Source organism: Aspergillus nidulans, chromosome VI (assembly GCF_000011425.1).
Source record: "Aspergillus nidulans FGSC A4 chromosome VI".
NCBI lineage: Eukaryota > Fungi > Ascomycota > Eurotiomycetes > Eurotiales > Aspergillaceae > Aspergillus > Aspergillus nidulans.
This window is the reverse complement of record NC_066262.1, coordinates 610,746-627,577: the sequence shown is the minus strand read 5'-3', so window position 1 is coordinate 627,577 and position 16,832 is coordinate 610,746. Positions and strand designations below refer to the sequence as shown.

The window sequence follows — 16,832 nt, the reverse complement described above, 5'->3', positions numbered from 1 at the left end:
AAGCCTCCATTTGGGGGAAAAACCAGTCGTTACTATGTTTTTGTTCACATGACTTACAGCGGCGAATCTGGTCGGCGGGAAAACGGCGCCTAAATCGGAAAGATACAAACAAATCGACCCGACAGCCCACCCACCACCAACATCGACTTTCCCGCCCTCGACTCTGATCCCACGGCTCGTCGCCGTGAAGCAGCACCCCTCGCAGATAGTCCTTCGAGGTCCTCCCTCGCCCTCTCCAATATGGAGGAGAGGATTCGGTTCGATATCAATGAATCTCTCAAGTATTATTTGAGCGACCCAAACTCCGTCCCAACTCCTGAAGCCGACACGGAGCTGCTCGGTTTCGAAACCGAGCCTGAGCAGCTGCCCAGCACAGTCATCGACAATGTCTTGAACTCCATCGTGGATGCTGTGGCTGAGAACCCAGAGGCGCTAGCCAGAGCATCTTCGTTTGACTCGTTGCAGTTTCTTCTAAAGTGCGCCTTCGCCCCTAACCCCGAGCCCCTTGTTGGCCCATTTGGTCCCAATTCTGAACTTTTGAATCATTACAGATATTCCAACTTCCTGCCGACAAAGTCTCTGAGTAAACTTCTCGACCTGATAGTTTCTGGATTATCGGTTGAAGCGGATATTATTCATGGAGATCTCGAATCCGATGAGCAAGATAGTATTCAACCCCATAAGGAACTTCTGGAGATGTATGGTTTTATCCTTCAATGGGCGCTGTCCGCTGTCGAGTTGAAGGCAGCCGAAAAGCCAGCAGAAGCCTTGCCCGCCCGGCGGGGAACGGGTAAGTCAGGGAGACCTAGAACTACCAAGGATAGCAACTGGGATGGAACAGCCCAGATTCAGGTTGCAATGGAAACTATGTGCAAAGTCATGAAGTTGAAACTCAGCAAAATCTTTTTGACTACGTCGGACCGTGACACTTTTATCAACCTGTTTACCCGTTCAAGTTACCTCATTTTAGAGAGCGAACAGAGAGTGAAGAGTATGGCGATTCGGATGCACGCGTTCAAAGTCCTTTGTATTGCGGTGAAGCATCACGGTCATGGTTTTGGTAAGTCTTTGGCGGGAAAGGTCTTGGGACTTCAAACCTAACTCTCCATCCAGGCGCTCAGACATCAATTGTGCAAAGCTTGACATACTTCGAACACCTCTCAGAGCCCATGGCAGAGTTTCTGCATATCCTTGCGGAGCAATATGATTACCCGCAGTTATCCGATGAGATTTTAAAGTACTTCAGCCGTACTCAATCTCTGCTATTTTCATTCACTAATGGATCACCAGGGAACTCGGAAACAAAGAATTCAACTCGAACGACACCAGAGGGCCAAAATCAGTCTCCGCCTTCATCATAAAGCTTTCAGAACTGGCTCCCAGGCTAATTATAAAGCAAATGACGCTTTTAGCGAAACAGCTCGACAGTGAGGTAATATACCTGTCCCGTTACATACTTAGGTCGAAGAGTTATCTAACTCTTCCCTCTAGTCATATACTCTGCGGTGCGCCGTGATAGAAGTTTGCGGAAACCTTATAGCAGACCTCAGCAAACAGGAAGAGCGAACTGACAACTACAAATCACAAATCAACGCGTTCTTCGATGTTCTTGAGGAGCGCTTTCTCGATATCAACCCGTACTGCCGTTGCCGAGCTATCCAAGTCTACATGAGGATTTGTGATCTAGAACAGAAGTTCCCGAAACGTCGGCAAGCAGCTGCAGAGTTGGCGGCCAGAAGTTTGGAGGACAAGAGTAGCAATGTACGGCGGAATGCGATCAAGTTAATCGCTAAATTAGTCTCAACACACCCTTTTAGCGTCATGCATGGCGGGCAGCTTTCCTTAAAGGAATGGACAGAGCGCCTTGATGCCGTCGATGCTGAACTCAATGCGCTGAGACCTCCAGAGACGCCGGGATTCGATTCTGGGGACGCTTCGCATATCGACAGTGAACTGCTGGACGATGCCACGCAGTTACCGGACGACTCACCGTCAAAGGCGCCACGCATGTCAGAAGAGGAAAAGACGATAGCGATGAAGAAAGCCGCTGAACAAGCCGCTACGTCGGAGTTGCTTACACGATTGCAACTGACTAGAAAGTATTACAACGAAGCAATACGCTTTATTGAGGTTCTCCACGCGGCATCTAATATTGTGACTCAGCTCCTTTCTTCAAAGAATAAAAGTGAGGCTATTGAGGCAATGGATTTTTTTGTCATGTTGGACGCTTACAAAGTGGAGACTGCTCGCACTGGTATTCGGCGAATGCTGAGGCTCATTTGGACCAAAGGCAACAGTGACGAAGGAAAAGGCGTCCAAACTCACTTGATCGATTGCTATAAAGGACTCTTCTTTGAAGCGCCAGACACGTTTAGTCCTAATGACGCTGCGAATTATATTGCCAGGAATATGCTTAGTCTCACATTTGGCGCGACTCCCGCTGAACTCACATGTCTTGAACAACTACTCAGCACTATGATGAGGGCGGGCCATATATCCGATGCTGTGATTGCTAAACTTTGGCAAGTTTACGGCGTGCAGAAGAAAGAGATCTCCAGGACCCAGCGCCGAGGGGCCATCATCGTTCTAGGCATGATTGCTCTAGCCGATCCAGAAATTGTCATTAAAGAAATTGAGATAATGCTCAGGATCGGCCTTGGAAGCCTTGGCAGATCGGATCTGATCCTCGCAAAATATACATGCATTGCACTCAGGCGAATGGTTCCTGGCCGCCAGGCTAAGTCAAAGGAGTCTGGAATCTCCAAGCTCACGAACGACCACCCAGTTCTGACTAAGCTTGCGGCCATGGTTGAAACTGTCTCGGATAGTAAGGAGTGGTACGGAGTAGCAGAACAGGCTATCAGCGCCATCTATGCTCTGTCTAAACATCCAGATGTCCTTTGTTCAGATATTGTTAAGCGGAAAACAAGGTCCGTATTCCAGCCACAAACACGGCCGCCATCTTCAAGAAGCCCTGATAATGAAGACGGCCAGCGCCCTGGCACAGCTTCAACTGAAAAATCTGTCTCAGGGCAGAAGACTTCGTCAGCTGCCTTGTCTCAACTTTTATTTATTGTGGGTCATATTGCGATCAAACAGATCGTCCATTTAGAGTTGTGTGAGCTTGACTTCAAACGTCGCAAGGCAGAGCAAGAGAAGAACAAGCCACTCAATATGGCAGTTCAAAAAAATGACGAGCCTGGTGAGAATGATGAATTAGACCTCATTGGCGGCACGACTGAAGATGATTTCACGGAAGCAATAGCACATATTCGTGAACGGGAACTCCTGTATGGTGCAAACTCCCTGCTGTCAAATTTTGGACCATTGGTTGCAGAGATCTGCGCCAACAACAACACTTACTCTGACCGTAACCTTCAAGCTGCCGCAACCATATGCATGGCGAAGCTGATGTGTGTCTCCGCTGAATACTGCGAAAAGAACCTTCCTCTCTTGATCACCATCATGGAGCGCTCCGAAGACCCCATTGTACGGAGTAATGCAGTTATTGCTCTTGGTGACATGGCCGTGTGCTTCAATCATTTGATTGACGAAAACACGGATTTCCTCTACCGGCGTCTCAACGACGACGACGCTTCCGTCAAGCGTACTTGCCTGATGACTCTCACGTTCCTCATCCTAGCTGGTCAAGTCAAGGTCAAGGGACAGTTGGGTGAAATGGCGAAATGCTTGGAAGACGATGACAAGAGAATAGCCGATTTGTCCCGCATGTTCTTCACAGAATTGGCCGGCAAGGACAATGCTGTTTATAACCACTTCGTTGATATGTTTAGTCTTCTAAGTGCAGAGCGCAATCTAGAAGAAGGAGCACTTAGGCGCATTGTCAAGTTCCTGATCGGTTTTATTGAAAAGGTAAGTTTATTTCTGTTCTTGAGAACATAAAGCTTTTCCAAGCAGGAACATGAAACTAACATACATTGCTCTACAGGAAAAACATGCCCGCCAGTTAGCGGAGAAACTAGCTGCCCGGTTACCAAGATGCGAAACGGAACGGCAGTGGAACGATGTTGCATACACACTGTCTCTTCTTCCGCATAAGAATGAGGAGATAGCTAAAATTGTGGCTGGTGGGTTCAACAAAGTTATCAACATGGCAACTGCCTAGGCTCTTCTCTGACGGCACGATGGAATGCAAATGACTCGTTTTTTTTACCCTTTGGACATTTGGTTTGTTTATATTCAGGATGATGGTGGCGCAGCATGTGTTGGAGTTTGTAATCGGGTATAGGGCTATAGCATTGTGGTGATTCTTTATTTCAACCATTTCTCGTTCGTGTTTCTCTAGTTGGTATTTGCAGCGCAGCACTTAAAAGACGCTGCGCGTCAGGTAAGATGAATCCTCCATCATGATTATAGTTCGTACATTGCAGGGTTCGACAGTATCGGCGGAAACATAGCCAAGGTGGATTTGAGTACAGAAGAGGACCTGCCACTTGTGACAATAGCTCGAAATCTAAGATATTAGGAATGGCTTTAGGCAACATATAGATACAGCATGAGCCTGCTGCGTACGGTCCCGAGAAAAGGCAATGCCAAAGAAGGTGAGAATGTAAGCGGTGGAAGTCAAAACCACACCGATCATCATGGCACTCCTCATAGTGCACAAAGATCGGGCCCATATGAGGGACTTAGTAATATACTCCAATGAAAATCCGGACTAGGCGCCTTTGATCTCGCTTTCATCTAGATGGTACTGTTGAGTTCGAATACCCTCGAGGGCCTTCACGCCTTCCTCGCTCAAGGCCGGTTTGCCCAAAGGTGTGACGGACCCGGTGAAGAAGCGCGGCTTCCACTCCTCGTTCTTTTCTTGACGTTCCGCAGCCTTCTGCCGTTGTCGGTCCTCGATTTCCATTTTCAGCTTGGTGGCTTGGCTATATCTCTTGTCCAATATTGCCTCGGTCACACCTGACCAGAACTTTCGAGATTCGTTGGAAAGCTGAGTATCCACCGGCGGCAAAGTCTTCGCGACAGGAAAAAGAGGCCCGATGTCAATCAGAAGGCGAGGCTCACTCGTTCCTGCTAGAGTGTAGTACATTTCGCCGTGCCACGATCCTGATATTTTGGCAAGGATGTCACCTTCTTGGACGTCTTTTATCCTGGTAATGGTATCCTTTTCTGGATCGTACTGGAAAATGACTCCCTCAACCTTATTCTGAGCTCGGCTGATCCAGCCATCCTCTAAGTACTGCAAAATAACCTTAATCCTTGTTTTTGGGCAGACAATGTAACATGTGTCAGCCACACTTATTGACAAAGCTCCCCTCAACAGGCCACCGAGATGAGCAGCGGGATGCGTCAACTGATATTCTTCGTCGTCCCTCTTGCTAATGTTGATGAAGATTCCGAGATTATGCTGACCAGGGGCAACACGAATGCTTGTCCCGGTAAATTTGGCACTGATCTGATCGAATCCACGAGCAGATACTCCCGTGTCTGGACAATCAATGTAGAATGCGGACACTGGTGGATGGTGAGATGTTTGTTCGGTCAAGAAGCACACCCTGGCCGGTTTCCCATTGACACCTTTCGCAATTGAAGTACCATTTACTGGCCCTTCTTTGGACGCCAAAGGCAATTCGGGAAGGGTGGAATCTACTTCCCAGCTACACTAAATTTTTGAAATTGCGGTCAGCACTGGAAACGGTGGGGTATTGAGGGCAATGCCGTGAGCTTACCCTAAAAAATTCTCCAAGGGTCGAATTATACGGTTTGCAGGGTTTACCTTTAATGTATTTCTGTTGGCAGTTAGCAGGAAAGAGCACATTCCCTAAAAACGAGGAAGAACAGCAAACCAGGTCTTTGGTAAACCAGAATCGCAAAACCTCCAGCATCCGTCCCAATGGTTCTTCTGATGTACCGATGCTGTAGATTTCCAGTCAGAAACTGAATCTGGGAGGTTGATGACAAGGCGATATTGCTGACCTTACGAAGGTCTCCGGTCTATCCAAGTAATTCCAGTATTCTAATGAACCAAAGCCCGGTCAACACTCTGCAACACCCACCATCATCTACCAATATCAAGGATCAAGTAACCTACCCAGGTTAGGAGTTGGCTCCAGAAGCTGTGCAGGTAGCGAAAATCTCACGGATGCAATATCGCTCACGCCGACGAATCTGAATAGATAATGCGGCTCGGTTAGCGCAAAGGCAGGATCATTAAGAGTTTTGCCAGCAGGCTCAAGAACACATACTTCCGAAGGATGGACAGAAATGTCTTCAGCTTTGAAGATTCATCGGGGGTCTTCTCAGGCAGGTCGGGCGTTAATGTGGAAGACATAATTATTTTGGTGCTTCCGAGAACCTGTTACAATGAGAGTCTAGGGATATAGCTGTAAGCCAGCTGCAGCAGGCTTTAGCTGACGGAAATATGTGCAATATGTAGGAAAATTTCGACAAATCTAGCTTTGGCGTCCAGACGCAAAAGATATGGATGTCAAACTGAGAGGCCCAAAGCAGGGCAGAAAAGCAGGCGTGCGGTGATATATAGCAATAGGAGCGGGCAAGGGGGAAACGAAAGCAATTCCAATAGTCTCTGTAGCATCTAGGCAAGGGGAAGAAAATAAAGAGCAAAGAGGCAAGCCAACGTTGAAGCGAGTTGTTGAGACGAAGCGGTCGGTTTGGAGAGCAGGCGGTGACGTCTTGAACCGGTCAAGCCTCCGATTCTCAGGTCTTCTTTACTCCATAACAACACCCATTATGGTCGGGCAAAGCGTGCTTTACAAATACTGTGAAGTGCGCCTTTCAGGACACGGATGACTCGGCTGAACGCGGGGTTGTCGAAGACAAGCCGCCTTGAAGATCTTCGTAGTTAGAACTGAACAATCTTGAGGCCTCGCGACTTGCTACTTTCGGTTACGGCGAAAAGGACCTCTCGTCCAATCGGCGCGTCACGAAAACTTTCCACCTTTCTTTTGTGGCTATAAACAGCACCCCGTAGTTGGTTTGATTTTCAGGTAAGTTCATTGATCATTCGTGCACAACTGTAAGTAGAGTATCTTCCAATCAGGGCAACTAAGACCATATTCGTTCTACCATCGCTGTTGGGATATGGGAATCAAGTCTTCAATAATCCGCTTCCGGGCCAAAAAGCGTAGCCAAGTTCTTATTGCCGGTCCATAATCATATCTCCGCCCCTCGGCATACTCTTCGTCTGCCCGCTGCGACTGCTGTTCCTCTCGAATAGCCGTTCGGAGGTCTAGTTGTGCCCTGCTCAGTTCCGTGCGGTGTTTTGACAATTCATCTGCTGTAAACCCTGAATATTTTTCTGCTTCCCCAACAGGCATAGCTGCCTTGTTGAAGGCTTCTTCGGTCACGCCGTAAGATTCATCGGGGCCCAAGAGGGTGTTCTCATCAAGGGGTTCACTAGCCGACGATTCGTCACAACCCAGTTCTGGCTTTTGTGGGTTTATAGCCCTCTCAATCGCCTGCAGCTGTTTAATGTTCACTGCGAGTCGGTTGACAAGATCCGGTAGCGGATCTCGAACAAGGCTCAGGATTGAGAACTCGATCCCATATTTATCCATCCGGGCCTCTATGTTCGGCTTTACCAGGTCTAGCCAATCGCTTTCCGGCTCGAATACACCTATAGTCTATATTAGCAACATCGCCATATGTTCCTTCATTACACAGCACGAACCGAGGGCCTGGGGCTGGCGTTCTAACCCATCAAACTTCCAAACCTTCCCCAAGGCAGGAACAAAGGCAATAAAATGGAATCCCGCATCAGCCTCATGCTCCTCATGGCTACTTTTCTTCGACCGATTGCGCTTGAATGCCGCCTCGTATTTAAGCTGGAGGTCGGAATTGAGCATATCCATTCTCCTACGCGCAATGTTAGATCCACTTGACAATCGTAGCTGCTTATGATTATGTACCTAGCAAACGAGTTATGTATTCTTTTGACGAATTCAAAGTTATTTATTGCGTCTCCTCGCAGTGCGGGTGTAAATGGCATGGTAAAATCTTTGAAGCTCCGAAGATTCTCTCCGAGATCTGCGCCTTCAATGTTGTTGACGATGTTCAGGAGAGCAACGCTAGCACAGGCATTATTCGCTGTCTAGCATGACAATCGCCCGTGAGTCAACAACAAGACGGTGAAAATAGAGCTGGGAATACGAACTTGATTTGCAAACCAAAGTCCTTCAGGACAGCTTGCTTCCTGTTTCTCTGGATCATCTTCTTGCCAGCGGAACAAAAATATAATGCCGTAAACTGGCTTACTGTACGGATTTGCGCGTGCTCAGTATACAGCATGTATCCTGAGGCTCAGAGACCCTTACTTCAAGAAAGCCAAGAGTTCATCATCCAATGATACAATCTCTTGAACTTTGACACCTCTAACTCCAAATTCCCGGAGCATCACATTGAAGAGAGCCTTTTGAGTATGAGTATGGGTGGGGCAACATAAATCAAGATATACATACTGGTTCCGATTCCAGCTCGCAGAATCCATTCCAGGACTCTTTCTCGTCTTTCGAGGCAGCTCGATAAGAATCAATCCTCCCATCTCTACGCTCCGCAGAACCATTCAACTTTCTCCGTTTCAAGCGATCACTCATAATTTGTACGATGAACGAAGTAGTGAGCTGTCCAGTAGTTTTGAAAGGATTGGAACAATATGCTGCTTCAAGAGCTTGCTGAAAGAGTCTGTCAGATTCAACCTAGCCTTTCTGAGGACGTTTTGTTTAAATGAAACGATAAGGTTCGACTGGTTAGAATAAGACGAGCTTACTTCGACCGCGTAGGCTTGGTTCTCACATGCTCTGGTGTGGTTATAGCGATGCTAAGTCTTCAATTAAGATTCAGCGGCTGGTAAGAAGAGATTTTGTACTTGGTCTGAGATGCATGGAGCTCAGGTTCGGATGCTGGCTAGCTGTAGGGATGATCTCCCTAAGACTAGTCCCGATTAGGGATGTGCGCGTCAAAGAAAATATCGGCCATCAGACGGGCTTCGACTTAACAACTATCCCAGAGTTAGAAGCGCAACACCGACGATTGGGTCAAGCTGCGCATTCTCTCGCAAGAAAGCTGCACATATTAGTCTCTGTTTAAACCCTCTCTACAAACCTTCAGCATATCGTTGGCGTTTCTCTCTGTTGGGAGTTTGCACCAACTACATCATCGCCTGCTGAGAGTCCGCGACCACAGCATGCCATGAGCGACACTCCCCGCCTTCGCTCCGCGTTTCCATCAACGCCTCAAACGACGCAGAAGACAAGAGACTACAATCGATCCCCCTCGCGGCCCATACCACGGAATGCTCCACGTTCAAAAGTCGTCTCGCAGGCACCGTCTGCTGATCAGGATGCGAGTTCGTCGCTCGTCCCATCTAGCATAATCGACCCGCCGACGCAACGCTTGTACGTAGCAGCCGCCTACGTCGCCCTCAACGCGTGGCGGTTCTACGAGGCCTGGACAGCTTCTGACGATTTGGACTCTACCTGGCTGTTCCTGAAATGGGCCTCTATAGATGGTGTCTTTCTCTTCGGTCTTCAGGCTTTGCGCATTCCCTGGTTGGAATGGGCCTTCCCAACAACGCTTGCGCTCCTTCTAGTTCACGTCGCCTTCAACATCTTCTTGATGTTTCGCATTCCAGTAGGTGCTAACTCAAAATGAATGGAGTTGAAATCCACTGATGTTTGTCAGATTCCCGTTGGCATTTGGCTTTCTGGAATGATGAGACTAGCTTATGATCGAGAACTCTCAATCTCGGGGCAGAGCATTAAGCCTGGCGACATTATAAATAATGCGTCACTCATTCTCGGAAAGCAAATAATCAACATCCTTCCGGAAGGGTAAGGTTACCCACCATATGCTTCCAACTTTATTCTCTTTACAAAACTGAGGCGTATGTAGGTCTGCCGTCTTGAACCCAGAGCTGGCACCACTTTGCCTGGACGCTCAGAAAACAGCTGTTGAATTGCCAATCCGAGTGAATCAAACCGATCCTATACTGATAGAGCTGCTACGCCTTGACTTCAACAATGGCGACAGTGAGATTGTGACGATTCAAAGTAAACAACTGAAACAATTGAAACGGCAGTCAGACAAGAGGCGCTCCCAATTGTCTTCTGAGTTACACCGTGATCTCCTCCTACCAATTCGGAAAACCGGAATATATCGTTTACAGCGTGTCGTTGATGAGTCCAAGCTTGAGGTCCGGGTGCGAGCTTCGGATTCTATAGTCACTGCCTGCCCTCGCGCTCTAATCAAAAACTCACACACGCATAAGTGCCGTGGTGAGCTCTCGAACCTAGTGCTAGCCGTTGAGGGTACTCCGCCCTTGAAAATAAAGTATTCCAGGCAGGTGAACGACCATGACCGAGGTTTCTCATTTCAAAACATCCAACCAGACCATTTACGGACTCCACTTCTCGGTCATAGGTCGCTTGGTCGGTTGTTCGATGGACGGGAGCCAGATATCACCTGGGCTAAAAGTCAGATCATTGAAATACCTCTAAACGAGTCTCTGAACATTGGCGGTGATTGGCTCTACATGATCGAGGAGGTTCATGATGGCTCGGGCAACGTTGCGAATTATTCGATGGTTCTAGAAGATCTTGATCGACAATCTGTGAAATCTCTAGCTCAGTGGCATCACTTCTCTGTTCATGAAATCCCCAAGCTATCTCTCTCTGGATGCAACGATCAACAATTCCTTGAAGTCGCACGTGGAGAAAGTCACCCACTCCCCGTCAAATTCCATAGCACAGACCATGGATACGAAAACGATGGGCCATTCTCTTTAATTTACTCCTTCGGTACTGATGGGCAGGGGAGCGTCGACGATTCTGCTCGTACAGTCCGCCAGCTGTCACTCAAATCAGTGGACCAGAAGCCTATGATCAAAGAGCCAGGGTGGTATAGCCTGAAGTACGTTTCTAGCCAGTTCTGCTCAGGGGAGATTTTAGAGCCCTCGTCCTGTTACCTGCATAACCCTCCAGAGCCAGAGATCTCAGTTCGCTCCGAGAAAATCTTCGACAAATGCGCAAACAACCCTGTTGGATTGCTTGTCGATCTGGATCTCACGGGTTCACCACCGTTCCGACTTCGATACACTATAGAGACATCTAAAGGTGTGGAAACCAAGCACCAAATCATTGATGGGTTACGCGCGCAGCTCGATTTCACCCCATTAGAAGCCGGCCACTACCGGTATCGCTTTTTGGATATTTCTGATAGTGTATACGGGCCTCGACCTTTGGAGAACAAAGTGGCAGTACTGGAACAAGACGTGAAACCTCCCGCCTCTGCAAATTTCGTTGGTACACCCGAAGTACGCAAGGCCTGCTTTGGTGAACCTATATCTGTCGACGTCGCTTTTCATGGAGAGGCGCCCTGGACCTTGCAGTACGAGCTTGTTCATAACGGCAAGAAAACAAGACACGTTCTTGAATCCGAAACTGCGAGATCCACAATCATTACAGATAATCTCGTCAGTGGTGGCGGGTACAACCTCGTATTAACAAGCGTGAAAGATCGCTCCAAATGCAAACGAAACCTTAATGAAATCCTCAAGGTTGACGCCAGATCCAAGCCCCCTCACGTTTCTTTTGGTCTTGTAGAGAAGAGCAGAAAATACTCGGCGCTGCAAGGCTCCAAAGTCGACATACCCATCAGACTCAGCGGTGAACGCCCTTGGACCCTACAATACAAGAATCTGGATGCAGATGCATCAATATCCACGAAAACCTTCTGGCATGAAAATAGTTTCTTGACTGTGAGCCAAGAAGGACGTTACGAGCTGTTGGGAGTAACGGATAGCTCGTGTCCTGGGTCCGTTGATGACGCAGCGAAAGTTTTCGAGATATCTTGGATTCCAAGACCTCAAATCACTGCCGTAGATAATACGCCCGTCGGACCGGATGGTCTAGTCGCGAAGAATGATATTTGTCAGGGCCAAGGTGATAGTCTTGAGCTTCGCTTGACGGGCAATCCACCCTACACGATCCAATGTGAGCAACAAAGAAAAGGATCTCGAGGTTCTACTGCCGTGCGAATACGGAGCCTCAAAACAGCACTGCATTCTCTTTCTATGGAGCTGGAAACATCAGAGCCGGGCGACTATACCTATCGATTCAAGGAGGTTGGTGATAATCTCTACAACAATGACCCGAGAGGCAACCAGGTCGTGGTCACCCAGAAAGTCAACCCACTTCCTTCCGCCCGCTTTGACGCTCCAGGTCGCATCTATGGTTTTTGCAGAGAAGACGATAGTGGAGATGAGCTTATCCCCCTCACTATGGAAGGTGTGCCACCGTTTTTCCTCGAAATCTCAATCAAACACTACGCGAAGGCGAAACCAGAGATTGTGTCCATTCCAAATATTAAATCAAATCGGCATAACCTTCCAATTCCTAGGCGCCATCTCGACCTAGGTCAGCATGTAGTTAGCATCCATAAAGTGAGAGATGCGCGAGGTTGCGAGAAAACCTACCACACAGACCCGGCATCAGTCAGAGTTGCCGTCTCGGACGTACCTACGATTGTGCCGCTTGAATCAAAGACTGACTACTGTGTTGGCGAGCGTCTTTCCTTCTCATTATCAGGCCATTCTCCGTTTGAGGTGTTTTACACATTCAATGGCGTCGCCCGAAGGGCTTCTTCCCAGACCAACCATTTCCGTCGCATCGCAGAGAAACCCGGCGTCTTCACGATAACTGCCGTCAGCGATGGCGCAAGCGGGAAGTGCAAGGCCCACAAAGATATTGTTAAAACCATTCACCCGATGCCGAGCGTTAGGATCAGCAATGGTCAAGTCTCTATTGTAGACATCCATGAGGGTGGTGAGGCGAAGCTAGAGTTTGAGTTCTGGGGCACGCCACCGTTCGAGTTCACGTATGTGACCTTTCTTTTCCTACCCTCTTTTTTTTGGGCCCCGAATCGGCTGATCTAACCCAAAAACCACTAGGTACATCCGAAGCACGAATGCACGCAAAGGAAAGAAGGCCGAAATAATTGACATAAAACATGACATTTCTTACGAACATCATAAGATCATCAAGACATCTGACGAGGGTACCTATGAGGTAGTGGCGATCAAGGACAAATACTGTTCATTTTCTACTCAGCCCTCAATGGAGAAGAACGAGAAGCTACTAACAAATTCTTGAATGTTGGAGGGTGAATAGTGAATTGACTTGATCTGTTTAATGGTCTTTTACCCTCAGTTTTCATCCTTCCTTTCTCTCTTCTCTCCAGTAATGTCTTGTTTGGTGATATATAGCATTGCAACGGCGCTTCCAGGTATCATTTCAAACAACAATGAATCACAACCACTAACCTACATATAACAACATAATGTCGTTCACTTTTCGTGGACTTCGATCCGAGAAACCATGTCCGACCCTAACCTAGATATCTCATTAATCATGGCCGTACGATTGATGGAAACGCTGCAGTCCGAAGCAGGGCTACTCATCCCTTCAGGCATTGTCGAGTATGTGAGTCCTAAGCTCCAGTTCTTCTTCAAAGTCTGTGGGTTCCAGAGCCCGGCAACGATGTTGGGTTGCTCAGCACCCCAGAAAAAGAGGATATTAGGACTGAAACAAGCCTGTAAATCACAAACAAATGCCCTAACAGCCGCTTGCTTTTGAAGTTGCGCGGAATCTCCCGCTGCGCTGAGATTCTTGAACTTGATAAATGAGGATGAGCGTTCATGCAGCAGCTTCGGGTGCAAGTGAATAACAAAGTCGTAAGGTTCGAGCGCAGGAAGGAACAGCTGCGATATATCCAGTCGATTGCCCTGTTCCCGTACGAGCTTCATCACTGCCTTTGCAAGGGTGCAAATTCGTGCAGCTACCACTTTTGGAGGCATTTCGTACTGTGTCCACGTTACACCTTCAGGGTCAACGTCGGAAGCAGTGAACATAGACACGCTATTCATTGCTGGGTCGATGTTTCGCCAGGCAACAAAACGTGTCCGAATCAATTCGATTGTGGCCTGATCCAGTTCGCCACCTAGGTCAACAATAAGCGGCTCCTGTTGCCAGTCCCAGCGTGAAATTAAGTGCAACGTCCTGAGGAAACCAGTCATTACACTTGATGGTGTCTCCCAAGGATGTGGCTGAGTAAATGTCCGTACCGACATCAGCTCAATGAGTTCTTCGTTGATGTGCGCGTCGAAGAGATGGGAGCTAAACCAGTATTTGAGAAGACGTATGGTAGGGGATAGAAGAGGAAGACGAGTGCATAATGTTCTAACGGCTTGCGAGAGACGAGGGCTATGAATAAAGAGTCGCTTGTAGGCAGAAAGTGCATACGCGATCTCCTGCTTCCCTTGAGGACTCTTGCCTTGCTCTTTGACCTGGCGTTCAAGAAGTGTTTGCTCTCGGTCGTGATGAATTCTCAGGCGGAACACAATTCCAGACGCATGAGTAACATCTAGGAATGCGTTATTTAGTATCTTGCTTTGCTCGTTCTCCAAACCGACTCGAGCCGAAGAGAAGTCACCAAAATCGGTCAGAGCATCGCCAATCTTCGCAAGGAAAGCAACCTTTGTCATCTGGATGGCTACAAGGTCGTCTGGCCATCTCGCCGAACTCTCGAATTGCAGCACGACGTTAACAGGAACAGCGCCATGGTTCCGATCCACGCGCAATGCAGTGTATCGAAGCAACGAACTAGCCGGTGCTAGATGCCTCACAGTCAAAGGGACCCCTTCCATAGTCTGAATGGACTTTTCCAGACTATTGAAAGCATCGCTGATTATCTGAAAAGCAGAGTTTGAATATGAAATTACTCCATCGCCGTTTTTCAGGAGCTGTCCATCAAATTCGTCTCCGACATAGCCTATACTGCCCTCACCATAATTAAAATGGCGTTTCAAGATGTGGAGAAGAATTTGATGCACAATTGACGAGGAGTTCTCAGACCATACTAAACTCTCGCGGATACTGCCGTCTTTGAAGCGCCTTAGCTCAGCTTTTTCGCCCCAAAATGCCCGAAATGATGCAGCTGCTTCCTTCTCCTCCGCAGATGGCCCATGATCTACGACACGCGTAGCATTCTCAGAATTTAAGACCAAGCCCACATAAAAGCTGCGCGCCATTGACTTCCGCTGCCCTTTGATTTCCACTGACCAAGCGCTAGTAGGAGAAGTGGAGATGTATATGAGATCCACCCTATCACCCAATGCTCTCAAAAGCACTTCGTAGATCTCACGTTCCTTGTGGAATAATGCGAGTCCATCATTCCCTATAGCTGGAAGTGTAACGAGTCGATCAAATCTGAGCAACGGTTCATCAATGTTGAGGATAAAAACTTTTTCAAAATTGTCGTCTCGAGACTCATTTAACATTCGGAGTGTTGTTCCTGCTTCCCGGCGAAGGAAGAAGTAAGACCATTGTGTCATCTTGTACAGAACATTCAACCCTCTTTTGCCGTCGTAGATGACGGGATCTTTGCTAACGAACGAAACGTCAGACGCAGAGAGCAATAGAGGCTCCGTTAGATCCTTGCCAGCGAGAAACTGTATAGTTGCCTTAAATAACTGGTAGCTGTTGTAGGAAGGAAGAAGAACTGGCTTCCCATTTGGGCCTCCTGATTCAAGTAGAAATGACATGAGTACTGACCACTCAAAGCCGCCGAAACCGCCTTTGTGCGAAGATGAGCCGAAACCGCGCTGTTTTAACCATACGCGGCCTAGAAGGCATGCATCTTTGAAGGATTCGCAGCTTTGAGAAGCTGACGATAAGAGTTTGTGATAGAGAGCAACAGTGGCCTCTGAACGGAGGCATGAATTATAAAATGGAGTAGGCACACTCTTGCTCTCTCCCTCCTCGCCGCGTCGAATGTTATTTTTCATCGGAAGGGTACGCGAGATAGGAAACAAGGTGTCTTCGACTGCCGTGATGATGCGGATCTGGAACTTCGAGCGTCCGTGACCAGACTTTGTGGCTGCTGGCTGTAGTAAAATTGTTGGACGAAGTGCATCCCCATCCTGAAATTCGTACTTTATGTCTAGAGCAGTGCTCTTTTTGTCTTTGATTCCGGCAGCAATGCATGCAATGTAGTACGCTCTTTTGTGGAAGTACCGAAAATTGGTATAGTCCTTTTCCTGGAAAATTGAGCTTGGCATTGTCACAGACATGTCAACAACATATGGCGCTGTTGTCTTCAAACCTGTTCGTAGTGCGAAGCTTCCAACAACATTGATATTCGCAGGTCGAGCAAACATAACTGTGTATTTGGTATCCTTTCCGGGCCGCGGTTCAGGATACGGAACGGTAACTCCATGCAATTGACGCATCTCCTTCTCAGCTTCTAACGCCGGTTTTGCCGATCTTTCTGGCATGCTCTCGATCAAATCTTTCAGTTCATGGAGAGTATCTTTGATTGTGGAGAGCTGCTTATCGTAAGATGGCCTTGACTCAGTAATCAATTCGTCCAGTTGTAGCTTGAAAAAGCTAGATTTGTAGAGTCCATTAGCAAGTGCCATTTCCTTTATCGCACCGCTTCTAGTATGTCTGGGTGGCTTCGAGGAACCCTCATGCTTCAAGCTGCTGGAGGCTGCGGCTTTGACCGGTCGGTTTGCGCTGGAATCTTGTTCTGACACTGCTGAGGTTCCTGTGCGGGAAGATCCACCAGGAGACTCGCTCAACCTCCTTCGCTTGATCGTGTGGCTGAACATCCCGAATGTAGTCTGTAAGCGTATGATATGCAAAGCCCAGCAGACGATCTGCTCCAAGTCAGAACTTGAAAGTCTCCATCGAAACTTTTTTCTTAGTGGTGATCGAAGATAAGATCACGTGTGAAGTCAGATAAGATCACGTGTTATTGGCCGGAGCGCCACAGCATCCAAGGCCGCAGGT

At 48.0% G+C, this 16,832-nt stretch overlaps 5 protein-coding genes across 5 annotated transcripts, besides 1 other annotated feature; 2 read left to right on the top strand and 3 right to left on the bottom strand.

Moving 5' to 3' along the window:
* Positions 1 to 16,832: part of a sequence feature (contig 1.58 1367..83422(-1)) that runs on past both edges of the window.
* On the top strand, positions 147 to 4,398 carry ANIA_03451 (condensin subunit YCS4). The gene is made up of 6 exons (XM_050612444.1): positions 147 to 476; positions 552 to 1,060; positions 1,114 to 1,237; positions 1,291 to 1,432; positions 1,492 to 3,873; positions 3,950 to 4,398. The coding sequence occupies exons 1-6, from the start codon at positions 241 to 243 to the stop codon at positions 4,124 to 4,126; spliced, it is 3,570 nt and encodes a 1,189-aa protein (XP_050468368.1). The 5' UTR covers positions 147 to 240; the 3' UTR covers positions 4,127 to 4,398.
* On the bottom strand, positions 4,439 to 6,298 carry ANIA_03452 (putative oxysterol binding protein (Orp8); the record flags this gene model as incomplete). Its single annotated transcript, XM_655964.2, has 6 exons — positions 4,439 to 5,629; positions 5,697 to 5,756; positions 5,814 to 5,883; positions 5,949 to 5,961; positions 6,059 to 6,135; positions 6,213 to 6,298. 6 exons carry the CDS (start codon positions 6,296 to 6,298, stop codon positions 4,679 to 4,681), a joined length of 1,257 nt encoding a protein of 418 aa, XP_661056.1. The 3' UTR covers positions 4,439 to 4,678.
* ANIA_03453 (ubiquitin C-terminal hydrolase 37) lies at positions 6,975 to 8,841 on the bottom strand. Its single transcript, XM_655965.2, has 7 exons — positions 8,753 to 8,841; positions 8,445 to 8,657; positions 8,301 to 8,395; positions 8,141 to 8,240; positions 7,896 to 8,077; positions 7,658 to 7,842; positions 6,975 to 7,603 (listed from the first exon to the last, which is right to left on the bottom strand). The coding sequence occupies exons 2-7, from the start codon at positions 8,577 to 8,579 to the stop codon at positions 7,050 to 7,052; spliced, it is 1,251 nt and encodes a 416-aa protein (XP_661057.2). The 5' UTR covers positions 8,580 to 8,657; positions 8,753 to 8,841; the 3' UTR covers positions 6,975 to 7,049.
* ANIA_03454 (protein pom152) lies at positions 9,175 to 13,133 on the top strand (the record flags this gene model as incomplete). Its single annotated transcript, XM_655966.2, has 4 exons — positions 9,175 to 9,615; positions 9,667 to 9,815; positions 9,877 to 12,858; positions 12,932 to 13,133. The coding sequence occupies 4 exons, from the start codon at positions 9,175 to 9,177 to the stop codon at positions 13,131 to 13,133; spliced, it is 3,774 nt and encodes a 1,257-aa protein (XP_661058.2).
* ANIA_03455 (rRNA-processing protein UTP22) lies at positions 13,149 to 16,651 on the bottom strand (the record flags this gene model as incomplete). Its single annotated transcript, XM_655967.2, has 1 exon — positions 13,149 to 16,651. One exon carries the CDS (start codon positions 16,649 to 16,651, stop codon positions 13,328 to 13,330), a length of 3,324 nt encoding a protein of 1,107 aa, XP_661059.1. The 3' UTR covers positions 13,149 to 13,327.